This window comes from Pseudopodoces humilis, chromosome 28 (genome assembly GCF_049639895.1).
Source record: "Pseudopodoces humilis isolate 2021_Gansu_Grassland_sample_001 chromosome 28, ASM4963989v1, whole genome shotgun sequence".
Lineage (NCBI taxonomy): Eukaryota > Metazoa > Chordata > Aves > Passeriformes > Paridae > Pseudopodoces > Pseudopodoces humilis.
The window spans coordinates 3,690,796-3,708,447 of record NC_142227.1 but is presented as its reverse complement, the minus strand read 5'-3'; the positions used below and the strand labels follow the sequence as shown (position 1 = coordinate 3,708,447).

At 62.0% G+C, this 17,652-nt stretch overlaps 1 protein-coding gene and 1 long non-coding RNA gene across 2 annotated transcripts; one reads left to right on the top strand and one right to left on the bottom strand.

Annotated features, from left to right (window-relative positions):
- The first annotated feature begins 249 nt into the window (after window positions 1-249).
- MYO1F (myosin IF) lies at window positions 250-16,020 on the top strand. Its single transcript, XM_014259922.2, has 28 exons — window positions 250-337; window positions 3,625-3,762; window positions 5,369-5,458; window positions 5,934-6,028; window positions 6,520-6,607; window positions 6,807-6,896; window positions 7,418-7,549; window positions 7,629-7,763; window positions 7,841-7,973; window positions 8,318-8,514; window positions 8,608-8,688; window positions 8,885-8,971; window positions 9,123-9,209; window positions 9,551-9,718; window positions 9,798-9,883; window positions 10,761-10,842; window positions 10,946-11,052; window positions 11,272-11,370; window positions 11,890-12,034; window positions 12,131-12,245; window positions 12,804-12,973; window positions 13,108-13,253; window positions 13,532-13,678; window positions 13,758-13,906; window positions 14,162-14,245; window positions 14,335-14,536; window positions 14,895-15,061; window positions 15,138-16,020. Exons 1-28 carry the CDS (start codon window positions 335-337, stop codon window positions 15,212-15,214), a joined length of 3,300 nt encoding a protein of 1,099 aa, XP_014115397.2. The 5' UTR covers window positions 250-334; the 3' UTR covers window positions 15,215-16,020.
- On the bottom strand, window positions 6,947-8,463 carry LOC148182512 (uncharacterized). Its single transcript, XR_015774626.1, has 3 exons — window positions 8,338-8,463; window positions 7,719-7,915; window positions 6,947-7,486 (listed from the first exon to the last, which is right to left on the bottom strand). It is a non-coding gene; the product is annotated as an uncharacterized LOC148182512 (long non-coding RNA).
- Window positions 16,021-17,652: the final 1,632 nt, after the last annotated feature.

Genomic DNA, 17,652 nt, shown 5'->3' with positions numbered 1-17,652 from the left:
TGCTGCACAGGTGACATCTGACTGTCCCTGCAGGGTGAGGGGAAAGGTCACCGGGGCTCTGAGCATCCCTGGGCTCTGTCCAGCAGCCGCTGCCTCCGCAGCTCGGTGACAGCAGCGAGGTGGGGACACCCTGGGCAGGGCCACCCCGGCTCCCCTGGCAGCAAAGCCGCCGTTGTCCTCCCCACCCCCACAAAGGGTGCAAAATGAGGAAGTGGTGGGAGGGAAAGAAAATTCGTCACAATCGTTGTAAGAGCAGAAAGGCAAAACCCGAGTGCTTGGGATGGCCCTGGGCTGTCGGTGACAGGAGCCGAGCACCCCGGGACACAGGGACATCATGGTGAGTGCCAGCAGGGCCCTCCTGGGGACCCCACCCCGCTCCCCTCGGTGTCACCTGGCTGTCACCTCCTGCTGCTGCCACCCCACCCTGCCCTCCCCTGCTCCCAGCCCATCCCTGGCTGCTTTGGGAGGTGCCAGGGCCGTGCCCCAGGCCCTGCTGGAGAGGGGACACTGCTCCCCAGCTTGGGGACACGGCTGGGGGAGGCACCCGGCTGCCCGTGGGGTGCTGGGGGCTGCTGTCCCCCAGGACAGGGTGGGCACAGCAGGGGATGGGGCTGTGCTGACACAGAGAGCGTTGGATTTTGGATTTTGCTGTCGCTGCCGTGGTACCCACGGGATGGATTTGTGTTCCCACTGCTGCTTTCAGCACTGGTGGGGCAGAGTGTGGGGCAGGCCAGGCCAGGAGGGACCCCATGGTCCCCATGGTCAGACCTTGCAGGGACCAGGGGCTGCAGGGAGGACGTGGGGCTGCCAGGGGGGCAGCAGCCAGCTCTGGAAGTGTTTCTGGAGGCAGAAGAGGAAGATGAAAGCTCTCAAAATTAGGAAGATGCTCAGACATGGGGTAAAGGGCTGCCCCAGCTCGCAGCTCTGCTTCCTGCAGAAGGGTGATGCTGTCCCCAGCTATTTCCACCCAGACAGGAAGGGGACAGTGGCCAGGCTGAAACTGAACCTGCTCCCACCCACACTTGTGGCTGTCACCTCCAAGAGGCTGCTCAGATGCTGTCCCCAAAGACACACTGCCCCCTCCTTGCCACCTGAAGCTGCTCTGTGGCTTCCTGGAGGACCAAAGGACTCTGCAGCCATGTCCCTGACCCCTGCCAGGCCCAGCTCCAGGGCCAGCCCCATCCCCAAGCCCTGCCTGTGCCTGGCTGGGACAGTGATGGGACAATCCTGCTGCTCCTCTCGAGGCTTCTGGTGGTTTTTAAGGTGTTGATGCATCTGGGCTTGGCCTATCTTGACTCAAAAGGTGCCACCTTGGGCTGCATCCGCTCCTTGCTCGGGGCTGCTGGGTTTCTTTGTGGTTTAGACCACAGCTTTGAAGAAAACACGGTGTTTTGTAAGTGCTGCCACAGGGCTGCTCCCCTCCCTGCCCAGAGATCCTATCTGAGTGCCAGGAGCATCCTGGCCCCGTGCACAGCGCTGGGGATGGTGCCTGTCCCACAGCTGGGGACATGAGGGGCTCCTCATGTGTCACCTGTCACCTTTGGAGCAAAGTCCCTCATGCACAGGGGCTGCAAAGGGCACCTGGAAGGTGGAGGGGGCACAAAAGCTTCTCCCTGCTTAGCATGAGGATGGAATGGCTTGGTCCAGGTGCCCTGCCCTGGGCAGCTTTGGCCTGGGGCAGAGGAGGGGACTGGACAGAGGGGACTGGACGGAGCAGGGGATGGAGAAATTGCTGCCCCAAACCTCTGGAAGCAAATGACCTTGTGCTCCCACTCCTCACAGGGATGTCACCTGCAGCCCTATCCCATGGCAGCTCTCTGGGCACTGAGCTGGGGCAATACCAGACCTTCAAGGGATCCCAATTCCTCTTCATCCTGATTTTACTCTGATTTTACCTGATTTTTTAGTGAGCCCTGGCCATGCAAACCCCCCATGACACGCTCAGGGAAGCCAGGCAGGAACACCCAGGACAAACCTTCATTTCCCACCTGTGAGCCGGTGTTTTCCTCACAGCTGGGCTGCACCAGGTGCCTCAGCAGAGCCAGGAAAGCCCCTGAGCTGGCCCAGAGGAAGAGGAGGTGAAGGTTCTCTCACCACTGACAGCTCTGAGCAGGCGTGCAGCTGAAGGAGAATCTCAGGGTGCCAGCTCAGAAGCTTTGAGCTCCCAGTGCAGGAAATGCTCCTTTTGCCTCAACTTGGCCTCGATCAGCGGCCCAGGGAGCCTGGGCCAGCAGGTTTGGGGTGATGGGGATGGCACAGAGGTGTTTGGCTGCCCATGGGCTCCTCCCACCCTTCTCCTCCCGAAGCCCAGGGTCTGGGGCAGGTTGGGGTGAAGCTGAGCAGCTCCTGGGGTGCCTGGCATCTCCCTGGGTGACACCAGTGACCTGGTGAGGATGGCTGAGCCTGCCTGTGTTCTTCCAGCTGCATTTCCTAGGGGATATTAGGATGAAGGCAAATGAAAGGCCCAGGAGGAAGAGGAGAAGCTCCCTGGGTGATTTCAGGCTGTGTGAGCAGCCCTGGACCCCCTGAGCTGACCCAGCTCTGTGCACCCCAAAAAAAGGTGGTGGGACAACACAGCCACAAATCCCTTCAGCACCTACATGGGCTTGACTTGCATTTGGGGTTTGGAGAGGGGGCACAGGGGATGTTTGGGGTTGCAGGGCCCAGTGAGGAGGGAGCAGCACATGATGGAGATGGGTTGTGACAGCCCAGGGTGGCTGTGGGGGGCAGGGGACACCCAGTGAAAATCAGAGGCTGCCAGGAGCCTGCAAAGGTGTCGGGATGCAGAGCCCTGAAATCTTGAGAGCCTGCAGGAGAATCAAGCAAAAGGGGAAGAGAAGAAGAAAAGGGAAATGCAAAGAGTAAGAGGCCAGGGTTGATGGGGGAGAAGTGAAATCGGTGACAGGAGCATGGGGGTGAAAGAGGAACCGTGGTGATGGGGAAAGAGGGGCCGCAGACCGGTCCAGATGGGGTGTCCCCTCCTGGGCACCGTGCCGGGCCCACACGGGCACCACAGCTGTGCCCAGCTTGTTTGTGGGGACATCGAGGGCAAGGGGAGGCCTTGGGGTGATTTTTACACGATGAAATCCCCGATCCCAGCCCAGGGCTGTGTTTACCCCACAGGGGCTGAAATCACAGCCCAGCTCTGCTGCTGCCCCACAGCCCCTGGGGGACAGAGCTGGGGACAGCTGGGCAGAGGGTGCTGGCATCTCCCTGGGCAGGAGGAAGGGGAACAGGTGTGCAGGGAGGGTGTGGGGATGCAGAGGATGCCACCACCACCCTCTCCCTGCGTTGCGCTGGCTCATCATCAGGCTTCATTAGTCCTTCATTAGCCTGGGTGAGGAGCAGGGGGGTTGGGGCAGGTCCTGTCTCCTCCTCTGCAGGTGGCAGGAGGTGAGGAGGGATCCAGAGGGTTGGGACCATCAGGACAAGCCCCAGAGCACTGAATTTTGAGCTCTGAGAGTTCCCAGCTTGGCCAAACCCCTCCTTTTGTACCAAGAGGTGCCTGGTTGGGGTGACAGCTGAGACGGGGACAGTCCCAGCTGCCGGCAGCTCGAGGGGTCAGAGCCAGCCCTGGTGGCAGGAGGTGGCCCTGGCACAGTCGCTGTGTCCCTGTCCCCCCAGGGCAGCAAGGAGCGCTTCCACTGGCAGAGCCACAATGTCAAGCAGAGCGGCGTGGACGACATGGTGCTGCTGTCCAAGATCTCGGAGGAGGCCATCGTGGAGAACCTCAAGAAGCGTTTCATGGATGATTTCATCTTTGTATCCTTCCCCAGGCAGCAGGGGCAGGCACAGGGAGCAGCAGGGATGGGCTTCAAGGCTTTGGCAGGGCATGGGACAAACTGGAGCTGCTCCAGTGCTTGCAGCGTGTGCTGGGCCCTGCTGGGACAGGATTGGGAATGTCGCCATCCCTGAGCAGGGCTGCACTTGGCAGAGACACAACCACCAAAGCCTCTCTCCTGCCATGCTGCAGGACCCGCTTTGGTCCTTCCTCTGTAGCCACAAAGCCCCGAGCAAAGCCCCTCACCCTCACCTCGCCCTGTTCCTGCCCACCAGGGACCCCCTGCATGTGCCCAGGGTGGCAGCAGTGCCCATCGTCCCCCGTTGCTGTCACCCACCCCCAGCGGTGCCCACAGCATGTCCTGGCTGCTCTGAACCCCCCACAAATCCAGGCAAACCCTGGCTGGAGCAGGAGCATCCCTGCAGGCCCGGGGAGGGGGTGCCAGGACTCAGGGGACGGCGTCCCCGTGCGGGGGACACGGAGCTGCCATCGCGGAGCTGGCACTGCTGGGCACAGCTCTGGCCGAGGATGGGGACGTGTCCCCGGGGCCTTGCTCACCCCACACCTGGCTGGGCCAGCTCGGTGCCCCCCTACCAGCCCTGCTCAGGGCTGTCCCTGCTGGGGACAAGGAGCAGAGCCCGAGGGGCACGGGCAGGGCTGGCAGGGGTGGCAGCAGGGCTGAGGCTGCTGCATTTCCCCCAGAGATGCAGCCCTGTCCTTACAAGGCGATGCTGTCCCGACTGTGACTCAGCCACCTCCCCCCGCAGCCCTGGGGCTTTACATGCGTTCGGGGCTTGGTTTGGAGTTGGTTTTTTTGGGTTTTTTGTTTTGTTCTTTTTTGGAGGGGAAAAATACCCCACGCAGCCTCTCTCTTCCTTTTTTTTCTGTGCTGCTGCACACAGTGCTCTGTCCAGTCATGACTCAACATCCCAAGCTTCTGCATTTCCCAGAAAAGCTCCCTCTTCCTGCCCTTTGGCTGCTCTGCCCCACTGGCAGGTGGGACACAAACAGGATATCAGAGGTTGGGATAACCACACCTGCACCTCACCCAGCTGGGGGCTCATCCCCATCCCGCTGCCGCACCATTCCCAGGTGCAATTCCCTTCTCCATGCCCCTGCCCGCCCTGAGTGGCTCGGGGATGCTGCAAGAAAGGCAGCAGAGTGGCTGGTGGGCAGGGAAAGGCAGGAGCTGCCATTCCTCTGCTTTTTGTGCCTCATTTTCCCTGGCTGTAAAATGAGGTTGGGCTCCTGCAGGAAAAGCCACAAATGCGTGAGCAGAGGGTGGATCCCAGGGATGCTGGAGAAGCTTTTGGAGCCGATCCTCAAGCAGACCAGGGAGCTGAGGGGATGCTCCTGCACCCATCACACTGCAGGGACACTCTGGGGCTGAGGAGGCTCTGGGAATGCCCCAAGTCAGGGCAGCAGAGCAGCTCCGCTGTGCCAGGCTGGAAACCCTCGTGGCGTTCCTGGTGCAGCTCCCAGGACGTGGCAGGGACCCCATAACCACCTTCCTTCCCTCGGGGTGGGATTGTGCAGGGGGAAGGGGGGACATGGGAAGGGACACACGGCCCTTGACCTGCTGCCCAGACCTACATCGGGCCCGTGCTGATCTCCGTGAACCCCTTCAAGCAGATGCCGTATTTCACCGAGCGGGAGATCGAGCTGTACCAGGGCGCGGTGAGGCTGCCCCGGGGGCAAGCTGGGGTTAATTCTGTTAATTCTGTTAATTCTGACCCCTGAGGGTCCCCATCCTCCACAGCCCCTTGGCTGCTGCCGGGGTCAGCGCTCCCAACAAGAGACCCAGCAGCAAATCCCCATTCCTGGGGAATTCAGCTCAGAAACGCACACTAAAGAAACCCAAACATGGTAAAATGCAGCCGGAGTGGCTCTGCCCCAGCGAGCTTCCCAGGGAGGAGGGGAGAGCTGGAGAGCACCAGACACTGCTGCTGAGCTGTGTTTGTGGGAAGAGGCTGATTCCCACAAGGGCAGAGTGAGGGGGATTTGGGGAGCTGGGGGTCGCTCTGTGCCCAGCACTGCTGTCCTTAGGGTCAGTGTGACTGCCCTGGTTCCCCTGTGGGCAGTTAATGGGATTTGGGGAGGGGAGCTGGGGGCTGCCCTGTGCTCAGCCCCGCTGTCCCTGTCCCCTGCTTAGGCCCAGTATGAAAATCCCCCCCATATCTACGCCCTGACCGACAACATGTACCGGAACATGCTGATCGATGGGGAGAACCAGTGCGTCATCATCAGGTACCGGGGGACACAGCTGGGCTGCCACCACCCCTGGGACATCTGTCCCCACCACCCCTTCTCCCCAGCTGGGCATTCCCAGCTAAGAGGTGCCTGAAGAGTTGGCTCCTGGGCTCTGGGGTGTCTGGAGGGACCTCTGGGCCACAAGCCCTGGGCAAGGCTGTGACCAGGGACAGAGCCTTGTGCAATGCAGCTCTCCAGGGCAGTGTTGCAGGGGAAATGGTCAGGATGTGGGGCAAGGCTGGAGACTTCCCTCTCCAAGTCCCCCTCCTCCACTTCTAAATCCGGTGACAGCAAATTCAGCATCTCGTGGAGCAGCTCCTCACCGAGCCACGCTCTGCTCACACTGATAGCCCTGGGCAGCCCCATCCAAGGGGCCCCAAAACTCGCTGTCATTCTCTGATCCTGCCCCAGGACCCACCCCAAAGCCCCCAGGATGAGTGGCTCTGGTGGGACTATTTCACATCTCCTCTGCTTTGCCATTTGCACAGCGGAGAAAGCGGAGCTGGGAAAACGGTGGCAGCAAAATACATCATGGGCTACATCTCCAAAGTGTCTGGGGGTGGGGAGAAAGTCCAGGTAGGTCTGTTGTGCTGACCTGTCTGCCAGCTCCCCCTGCCACTCATCATTTCACCTCCCAAGCGATCCCCACCACCCTGGCCCCCAATCCCCCCCGGCTGACGGTGACACACAGAGCAGCCACTCCAGGCCTGGGGACACACAAAACCCCAGGCCTGGAGAGGGACACGGCTGTGCTGAGCCCCAGCTCTGTCCCCAGCACGTGAAGGACATCATCCTGCAGTCCAACCCGCTGCTGGAGGCCTTTGGAAACGCCAAAACCGTCCGGAACAACAATTCCAGCCGCTTCGTAAGTGCCATGGCAGGGGGTCAGTGCTGCAGCAGAACCATTGAACCAGCTGAGTTGGAAAACTGATATTTAATTTAATTTAATTGACAATTAATTGACATTTAAGATCAAGTCCAGCCATTCCCCCAGCACTGCCAAGGCCACCACTGGTCTGTGTCCCCAATGCCACATCCACACAGCTTTTCAATTCCTCCAGGGATGGTGACTCCACCACAGCCTGTTCCAGCACCTACCACCCTTTCAGCAGAGGAATTTTTCCTCATATCTGATCTAAACCTCCCCTGGGGCAATGTGAGGCCATTTCCTCTCATCCTGTTGCCTGTTATCTGGCAGAAGAGACCAACTCCACCTGGCTCCAGCCTCCTTTTGGGCAGCTGAGGGGGTGATGAGGTCTCCACATGAGCCACAAACTCTTCAGCACATCCCAGCAAAGCTCCTCGTGCAGTGGGGAAGGGGTTGGGGGGAATGAGGACCCCCCTGAGGCAGGGCCACATCTCTGAGTGGGATCTGTGCCGGAGCAGGGAAAATACTTCGAGATCCAGTTCAGCCGGGGTGGAGAACCCGATGGGGGCAAGATCTCCAACTTCCTGCTGGAGAAGTCGCGGGTGGTGAGCCAGAACGAGTGCGAGCGGAATTTCCACATCTACTACCAGGTATGGGGGTGGCCTGGAGCCAGCAGGCTGCAGGTGGGGACCAGGAGCTGGCTGACACCAGCCCCCTGTCCCCTCCCAGCTCATCCAAGGCGCATCCCAAGAGCAGCGGCAGAATTTGGGCATCATGAGCCCGGATTATTACTTCTACCTGAACCAGACAGACACCTACCAGGTGGAGGGCACAGATGACCGCAGCGACTTCCATGAGACCATGGTGAGTGCCTGGGAGGGAGGGGAGTCCCCACAAGCTCTGGGGCCGGGCGGGGGCTCACGGGGGCCGTGCACCCCCAGAACGCCATGCAGGTCATCGGCATCTGCGGCGAGGACCAGCAGCTGGTGCTGCAGATCGTGGCAGGGATCCTGCACCTGGGCAACATCAGCTTTCGGGAGCAGGGCAACTACGCCCAGGTGGAGAACACCGACTGTGAGTAGCCAAGTGGCTCCAGGGAACAGGTGGGGGAGGTTGCAGGGACGCTCGGGAATGAGTGGCAAACTGGCCGTGTCACAAATCCCCTGGCAAGGGAGGGAGGAAGCACCAGCAACTTCTCCAGGTTAGACATGGGGAAAGTGAGGCAGCAAGCGGCTCAGCCAGAGCTTGATTAGCCAGGGAACAGATGCCAGGTGTCACTTTGGGGGAGGAAGGACCCATCCCATGTCCCCTGGCATTGTGCCACCGCTGTCCTTCACATTTGGATGGAGCTGAGGGTTTCAACCATGGATGGAGCCGGGTGGGGAGGGCACAGCCCTGACCAGCCCCGCTCTGCCCAGCCCTGGCCTTCCCTGCCTACCTGCTGGGGGTCGACCAGGAGCGCCTCAAGGAGAAGGTCACCAGCAGGAAAATGGACAGCAAGTGGGGCGGCCGCTCCGAGTCCATCACCGTCACCCTCAACGTGGAGCAGGCGGCCTACACCCGGGACGCCCTGGCCAAGGGGCTCTACGCCCGCGTCTTCGACTTCCTTGTGGAGGTGTGTGGGGCTGAGAGGGAATGGTCACCCCCTGCTGCAGGAGATGGCCAATGCCACCACCCTGCACCCAGCATGTCCCCCCTGTCCCCACAGTCCATCAACCGGGCCATGCAGAAGCCGTACGAGGAGTACAGCATCGGGGTGCTGGACATCTATGGCTTCGAGATATTCCAGGTGTGTGTGGCTGTGCTGTAGGAACCCAGCTGGGGATGTCCTGCCCTGCTCCCACAGCAAGGACAGCACCTGGATCAGCTGGCCCTGAGAAGGGTCCCTGGAGTAGCACCCAAACACTGCTGGCTGGGGTCCCCCCCCATGAGCCAGAGGAGCAGAAGACAACTCAGCACCATTTTCTCTTCCATCTTTCATGCAGAAAAACGGCTTTGAGCAATTCTGCATTAACTTTGTGAACGAGAAGCTGCAGCAGATCTTCATCGAGCTGACCCTGAAGGCAGAGCAGGTACGGGGGGCTGGGCTGGGGGCTGTGGGGCTGTGCCAGCACCCCAATTCCTGCAGCCCCCTCCTCCTCCCCAGCACCACAGCTGGAGCAGGGGGTCTGCAGCACATCTCGGGGGCTCGGGGCTCACCCAGCTCTCCCTGTGCTTCCCCAGGAGGAATATGTGCAGGAGGGGATCAAGTGGACACAGATCCAGTACTTCAACAACAAGGTGGTGTGTGACCTGATAGAGAACAAGCTGGTGAGTGGGCTCCCCTCTGCTGGGGAGGCTTTCTGGGGAGCAGAGGCACCCAGGGACAGGGGCTGGGTGAGTTGTTGGGGTGGCAAAAGCTGGTCCTGCCGAGAAGCAGAGAATCCCAGACCGGGTTAGCAGGAACCTTAAAGATCATCTTGTCCCACTCCCTGCCATGGGCAGGGACATTTTCCACTATCCCAGGGTGCTCCCAGGGTGCTCCAAGCTTTGGGCACTGCCAGCACCCACGGGAGGGCACCAGCTCTGAGCTGTGGCTCAGCATGGAGCAGCTGTGAGCAGGTGCAGGATTGGGCCCTGCCCCACCCATGGCTTCCCTTTCCCTGTCCCAGAACCCCCCTGGGATCATGAGTGTTCTGGATGACGTGTGTGCCACCATGCACGCCACGGGCGAGGGCGCCGACCAGACCCTGCTGCAGAAGCTGCAGGCGGCCGTGGGCACCCACGAGCATTTCAACAGCTGGAGCTCGGGCTTTGTCATCCACCACTACGCTGGCAAGGTGGGTAGGGCACCCCAAACCCCACACCCTGCACCCCACAGCCCCACCCACCGCAGCTGAGGTCCCCTCCTGTCCCCAGGTGTCCTACGACGTGAACGGCTTCTGTGAGCGCAACCGGGACGTGCTGTTCACCGACCTGATCGAGCTCATGCAGAGCAGTGAATAGTGAGTCTGACGGTGCTGGGCACCTGGGGCACCCCAAAAGGGCTGGGGAAAAGGGCAGAGTCCTCAGCATCCAGATCTTAAAGGCTGGTCCTGCCTTTGTGGGCATCACAGCTTGGGGTGCTCAGTCCTGCGTAGCCCCTTGGGCACCGCAGGCACCCCAGGGTTGCAGGGCTGGGCAGAGAGGGATCATCCACCAGCTCTGCTCCTGCTCCTGTCCCTGCTCCTGCCCCTGCCCCTGCCCCTGCTCCTGCCCCTGCTCCTGCCCCTGTTCCTGTCCCTGCCCCTGCTCCTGCCCCTGCTCCTGCCCCTGCTCCTGCCCCTGCTCCTGCTCCTGCCCCTGCTCCTGCCCCTGTTCCTGTCCCTGTTCCTGTCCCTGCTCCTGCCCCTGCTCCTGCCCCTGTTCCTGCCCCTGCTCCTGCCCCTGCCCCTGCCCCTGCTCCTGCCCCTGCTCCTGCTCCTGCCCCTGCTCCTGCCCCTGTTCCTGCCCCTGTTCCTGTCCCTGTTCCTGTCCCTGCTCCTGCCCCTGCTCCTGCTCCTGTTCCTGCCCCTGCTCCTGCCCCTGCCCCTGCCCCTGCCCCTGTTCCTGTCCCTGCTCCTGCCCCTGCTCCTGCTCCTGCCCCTGCCCCTGCTCCTGCCCCTGCTCCTGCCCCTGCCCCTGCCCCTGCTCCTGTTCCTGTCCCTGCCCCTGCCCCTGTTCCTGCTCCTGCCCCTGTCCCTGCCCCTGCCCCTGCTCCTGGGGGTGGTCAGGGAGGAGGGACTCAGCCCCACAGGAGAAGATTTCCCAGCAGCAGAAGGCAGAGCTGGAGCTGGAGCCCAGGCCGTGCTGAGCCTGGGGAGCCTGGCAGCTCTCAGCTGGGGACTGTCACCTCCCTTCCAGCGGTTTCATCCGGATGCTTTTCCCAGAAAAACTTGATTCTGACAAAAAGGGACGACCGACCACCGCGGGCTCCAAAATCAAGGTGTGTCCCGTGGGCTGCAGAGCAGCAGCTGGCAGTGGGGCGGTGGCAGGGGCAGTGCTCCCACCACCCACTTTGATGCTACAGAGGTCGATCCTTGCACCAGAAACAGGCCAACGACCTGGTGAACACGCTCATGAAGTGCACCCCACACTACATCCGCTGCATCAAACCCAACGAGACCAAGAAACCCCGGGACTGGGAAGAGAGCAGGTAACAGGGAGCCCACAGAGCCCAGGGAACAGGACCTGGCCATGGAGATGTGGCCAGGACCGGCTTTCCTCCAAAAACTGCAGCCCTGGGCCGGTCCCTCCGAGCTGTCCACAAAGCCAGGGAAGCACAGGGAGTGTGTGGGGACACATTGTCCTATTTGGGTGCACCTTTAGGTCCCTCCCAACCTGTCACCCCACACTGTCCCTCCCTTCTGCACAGGGTGAAGCACCAGGTTGAGTACCTGGGGCTGAAGGAGAACATCCGAGTGCGCCGGGCAGGGTTCGCCTACCGCCGCCTCTTCCACAAGTTCCTGCAACGGTGAGCGGCCACGGCATGGGGCTGGCAGATCCCACAGCACAGTGAGCCACAGCACCTCGCCAGGAGATTCCTCCCTGGCAGGGTGGGGAGGCCCTGGCACAGCTTCACAGCTGGAGAGAGCTGGGGGTGCTCACCTGGAGAAGAGAAGGCTCCAGGGAGAGCTCAGAGCCCCTTGCAGGGCCTGAAGGGGCTCCAGGAGAGCTGGAGAGGGACTGGGGACAAGGCCTGGAGGGACAGGACACAGGGAATGGCTCCCACTGCCAGAGGGCAGGGCTGGATGGGATATTGGGAAGGAATTGTTGGTTGTGAGGGTGGGCAGGCCCTGGCACAGGGTGCCCAGAGCAGCTGTGGCTGCCCCTGGATCCCTGGCAGTGTCCAAGGCCAGGCTGGACAGGGCTTGGAGCAGCCTGGGATGGTGGAAGGTGTCCCTTCCATGGCAGGGCTGGAATGGGATGGGCTTTGAGGTCCCTTCCAAGCCAATCTCTTGTGGGATTCTGTGACCCTGATATCTCCCCACAGCTACGCCATCCTCACCCCTGAGACGTGGCCGTCATGGCGCGGGGATGAGCGCCAAGGGGTGCAGCACCTCCTGCGCTCGGTCAACATGGACCCGGAGCAGTACCAGATGGGCCGGAGCAAGGTGTTCGTCAAGAACCCCGAGTCGGTGGGTGACCCTGACCCCTGGGGGGCACTGCCCGTGGCTGGGCACCACTGGGGAGCATTTGGGGTGTCCTAGCTCAGCTCTGCCTGTCCCTCCCAGCTCTTCCTGCTGGAGGAGATGAGGGAGAGGAAGTTTGACAGCTTCGCCCGGGTGATCCAGAAGGCCTGGCGCCGGCACGTCGCCATCCGCAAATACGAGCAGATGAGAGAGGAGGGTAAGGCTGGCACAGTGCCACCCCAGCAGCCCTTTTAGGGTGCCTTTCACTGGGACAGCCTGGCTGTCAGAGGAGCAGCCTGGCTCCTAATCACTAATGGTGATGGAGGAACCGGCCCATGAGTTGTTGGGAGTCTTTTCTCACTCTGAGAGGAGAGCACAGATTTCCTGCTCCTATTTCCAGCCCTGGGATCCTTGTGCTGTCTCACTCTGCATCTCACCACCTGCACAAGGGTGGAGGGGAGTAGCTGGGAGTCAATGTTGGCAGGATGGGACAAGCCACTGGTCCCTGCCTGACCCCATCATGGGTTTTCCAACCCTCCCAAGCACGCAGGAAAAATCGAAGAGGAAAACCCCAAAAACAGCTGGGTCCATCCCTCCGTGCCACAGCATGAGATTTTTTGAAGGCAATTATTGGGTTTCAAAGCCAGCCAAGCTCAAGCAGCTGGGATCCCTCCCATGGCATGAAACAATCCCCACTTTTGCTGCCATGTCTGGGGGGGCTCTGAGCCACCACCACAGAGCCACGTCCAACCTGCACCTCTGGGGCCCCTCCCAGCCGCCAGCATCCTCTACAACTTCAAAGAGCGGCGGAGGAACAGCATCAACAGGAATTTTGTGGGCGATTACCTGGGCATGGAGGAGCGGCCGGAGCTGCGCCAGTTCCTGGCCAAGCGGGAGCGCGTCGACTTCGCCGACTCCATCACCAAATACGACCGGAGGTTCAAGGTACAAGGACACACCTGGGGCTGGGGACCGGCCAGGCTGCAGCTCCTGGTGCCTTCCCTCGGGTGGGACGTGTGTGTGTGGGGTTTGTTCCCCCCAGCAAAACCCCCTCACCCCCTTCTCCTGCCCCTTCCCAGCCCATCAAGCGGGATTTCATCCTCACCCCCAAGTACTTCTACCTGATCGGGCGGGAGAAGGTGAAGAAGGGGCCTGAGAAGGGGCAGATCAAGGAGGTGCTCAAGAAGAAGGTGGAGCTGCAGGCGGTGAGCGGCGTCTCGCTGAGGTGTGTCCCTTACCAGGAAAGCCCCCCATGGCTGGGCTTCCCCCCCTCACCCCCAAGCAGCCTCTCCATGCCCTGGTGCTCCCCAGTCCCTCATCCATGGCATCCAGCCCTGAGGAGGATGCTCCCCACAGGTGCTTTGCAGAAACCAGGGAGTTTTCCAGCTAAATCGCCCTCCACAATTCCTTGGGGTGGGCCCAAGCCCAGCGGGGTCCGCAAATCCCCCCCAGCCCAGCTGGCACCAGCCTTGGTGGGGTTGACACCCCTGGTTGTTCCCCCAGCACCAGGCAGGATGACTTCTTCATCCTCCACGAGAATGATGCCGACAATTTCTTGGAGTCCATCTTCAAGACGGAGCTGATCAGCCTCCTGTGCAAACGCTTCGAGGAGCTCACTCGCTCCAAGCTGCCCCTCTCCTTCAAGGACACGTAAGGATAGAGGCCAGGAGAGGTGACAGAGCAGGACAGGGTCCTGTCATCGCAGCCTCATGGCTTCTCTCGCCCCCAGACTACAGTTTCGGGTGAAGAAGGAGGGCTGGGGCGGCGGTGGCACCCGCAGCGTCGCCTTCATCAGGGGACAGGGCGACGTGGCCGCCCTCAAAGCTGGAGGCAAAACCCTTACGGTCAGCATCGGGGATGGGCTCCCCAGGAATGCCAGTGAGTGCCAGGGCACTGGGGGGTGGCAGAGGGGGGACACAGGAGCGCTGGGGTCACAGGGCACAGCTGGAGGCCTGGGAGCATTGGGGCGAGCTGGGTGTACCCCGTGGGGTTTGTGTCTGCCTCGGGAAGGACCCATTTCTGCTCTGGTGATGGGGCAGCACAGGGACCTTTGGGGAACAGGGTACAAATGGGGGGACAGCCCCTCCAGCTGGCTCTGAGATGTCACCTAACGGGGGGCTTGTGTCCCCCCAGAGCCCACAAGGAAGGGGGCAGCGCAGGGCAGAGGTGGCGTCAGGCGTCCGGCACCTTCCCGAAGTGCCCCACCAGCACCCAGAGGTGAGGAGGGGGTACCAGGGTGGGGACACCCGGGGGTGCAGGCTGCATGGCCCCCCCGTAATGCACCCTCCTGGGACGGGATGTTCCAGGAGCCTGCAGGAACGGGGGCCCCCAGATGCCCCGCGGCGATGCCTGGGCCCAGAGAGACACCTACAAGATGCCCCAGAAGCAGACGCGGGGTCCCCCGGCCGCGGCTCTTCCCGCCCGCCCCACCAGCCACCAGCCCAAGGCACGGCCCCCATCTGAGCACAACATGGACTTCCTCAACGTGCCTGACCAGGGGGTGGCCGGGTAGGTCCTGTCCCACGTCCCTCTCCCTGCCCCATCCTCCTCTCCCGCTGCCACCAGCGCTGGGAGATGCTTTCCCCTCTGAGGAGGGCACCAGAGTGGGGCAATCTGGCTTTGCTGGCAGGACACATCTCCCAGGCTCTTGTGCATCCCAGTCTTCCCAGTCCGTGCACTGGGAGCACCCACCTGCAGGCGGAGCACCCCACGGGTGTGGGACAGCGGGATGGGCAGCTCATCCTGCCCCAGTTCCCCCAGTTCACCCACCTGCAGGCACAGAACACCTCAGGGTGGGCAGGAGGGAGCAGCACATGCCAGGCTCTCCTGCCCTGCGGGTGTGGACCCCATCCCTCCCGTCCCTCAGGATGCAGCGCCGGCGCAGCGTGAGCCAGCGGCCGCCCCCGGCCCGGCGCCCCAAGCCCCAGCCCAAGGCGGAGGGGCCGCGGTGCCGGGCGCTCTACCAGTACATCGGGCAGGACGTGGACGAGCTCAGCTTCAATGTGGGGGACGTCCTTGACATCCTGATGGAAGGTACCAGGCTCCTGCCCTGCCCAGCTCCTCTCCCTGCCGTGCTGACACCACACCTGACTTTTCCTCCCCTTCCCAGACGCCTCTGGCTGGTGGAAAGGCCGGCTGCACGGCAAGGAAGGGCTTTTTCCTGGGAATTACGTGCAGAAGATCTGAGCCAGAGGAGAGGAGGAGGTCACCATCCTCCCACACCACCTGCACAGGCTGTGCCCAAGGTGTCAGGGGCGGCTCCGTGAAGTTTTTGCAGCGATGCTGGCACAGAGTGAGCGATTCCTCAGGAGCCCCCCGGACCGGGCCTGGCGCTGGGCCCCGCAGCCCCCTCAGCCGGGGACACCCCTGCAGCAAGGACGGGCTGCTTGTTCGTACCCTGGGACTGAAACTGCTCCGCGGGATGAGTAGAATCGTTGTTAATAATTACAGTAAATAACCAGACTCGCCAAACCCGACTCAGATGTTGAGTTTAGGGGCTGTATTTCCCCCCACAGCTCCCACTGTGGCTGTGGCAAAGCCGCGATGTGGGCAGGCTCAGCCCAGAGGGAGCCCCCGCGCTCTCCCACAGTGAACCCTCCGGGAAATGCTCAATAATACACAAACCGGCTCTCGCAGGACCCAGCTCCGGCATCTCCACGTTCCGCTGTGGCTCTGGATGGCTCGGCACAGCAGGAGCGGTCCCCGTGGCCCGGTTTCTCCCAGGAGAAACTGCAGGGATGTCCCAGCCAAAGCCCTCGGAGCTGGCGCAGCTCTTCCCGGCCCGCCGCTGCCGGGGGCAGGGGGGCTCGGCCGTGAGGGGCCAGGAGCGATGCCTGGGGTGGAAACCGCGATCCTCGGCCCCAGGGACATCCCAAAGCCGGGGCTGGGGGTGTTGGCTGGGGGCTGAGACCCAGCCGGGGCCGCTCCAGGAGGTTTCCAGCGGGGAGAGGGATGCACAGGGCGGAAATGTCCGGCCCATGGCCGCCTTCCCCCGCAGGCCCTGTGCCAGAGGAAGTGACGACAGCCTGATCCCGCAGAGATCCTCACATCCCAGCCCTCCTCTTCCTCCTCTTCCTCCTCCCTGATCCCACAGAGATCCTCACATCCCAGCCCTCCTCTTCCTCCTCTTCCTCCTCCCTGATCCCACAGAGATCCTCACATCCCAGCCCTCCTCTCCCTCCTCTCCCTCCTCTCCCTCCTCTCCCTCCTCTCCCTCCTCTCCCTCCTCTCCCTCCTCTCCCTCCTCTCCCTCCTCTCCCTCCTCTCCCTCCTCTCCCTCCTCTCCCTCCTCTCCCTCCTCTCCCTCCTCCCTGATCCCACAGATCCTCACATCCCAGCCCTCCTCTCCCTCCCTCCCTCCCAAGCCCCCACTGGAGCTGTTCCCATGTCACACAGACCTCCCCACCCCAGATTTGGGGGTCCAGCAGTGTTCTGGGGACCGTGTGTCCTCCAGGGTGGGATTAACAGAGGGCAGAACCCCCCTGGGATGGGAAGTTCCCCAAGGAATTGCAAGTTTGTCACAGCTCCACAGCTGGAAATTGTGGTTCCCTTCCCTCATGATGGGGTTTTTCAGCCCCTGCAGTCCTTGGAGTGATTTTTTTTCCTGTAAATTACAGCTTTTTAGGAGTCCTTGCACTGCAGAGTGCAAGAGGGGGATGTCTGGTTTTATCTCAGTGTAAGACAGTGGCTTTGGAAACTCTGGGGATTTAGGGAGCTCCTTCCTGCACCTTCCAGCCCTTCCTGGGGGCTGGGAATGGGGGCACCCCCCCAGCAGTGGGTGCTGTCAGTGGGGTGCTCCCGCTCAGCCCTGCAGGGAGGTGGGAGCTCGGCCAGCTCTGGCATTCCCTGGGGTGCTCCAGAGGGCTCTGGATGCTCCAAACAGCTCCAGGGGCTCCCAGAGGTTTGGGGGTCTCTCAGGAGCTTCTGTTGCTGTGAGGATGCTGGGGGACCCAAGGGGCCTGGGCTGCTCCTCAGGGCACACATGAGCTGGAGGGGTGTTCCCGGGAGCTTGGGTTGTTCCCGGGAGCTTGGGATGTTCCCGGGAGCTTGGGGTGTTCCCGGGAATTTGGGGTCTTCCCGGGAGCTTGGGATGTTCCCGGGAGCTTGGGATGTTCCCGGGAACTTGGGGTGTTCTCAGGAGTCCGGGATGTTCCTGGGAGCTTGAGGTGCTCAGGGGGCCCTGGGATGCTCCAAGGGGTCCAGGACTTCCCACAGGGCTCAGGGTCTGAAGCCCCCTGGACACTGCAAAGCCCCAGGATGCTGTGAGGATTCCAAGATGCTCCAAAGCCCCCCAAAAGCTCCAAAAGCCTCATGATCCCTGTCCCTGGAATGTCCCAAAGCCCCTGGGGTATTTGGCAGACTCCCTGGATGCTCCAAGGCCTTCAGGATGTTCTGAGCCCCTGACATGATCCAAGACCTCAGGATGCTCCAAGGGCCCTGGGATGCTCCAAAAGCTTCAGGATGCGCTAATGCCTTTCCCTCTCCGAGATGTTTCGAGACCCCCGGGATGCTCCAAACCCCGGGATGCTCGAGCTGCCGGCAGACGCTGAGATGCGGGGTGCGGAGAATCCCCCGGGAAAAGCAGCCGGGCGGGGGGAACGCGGCGGGGCGGAGCCGGGTCCCCC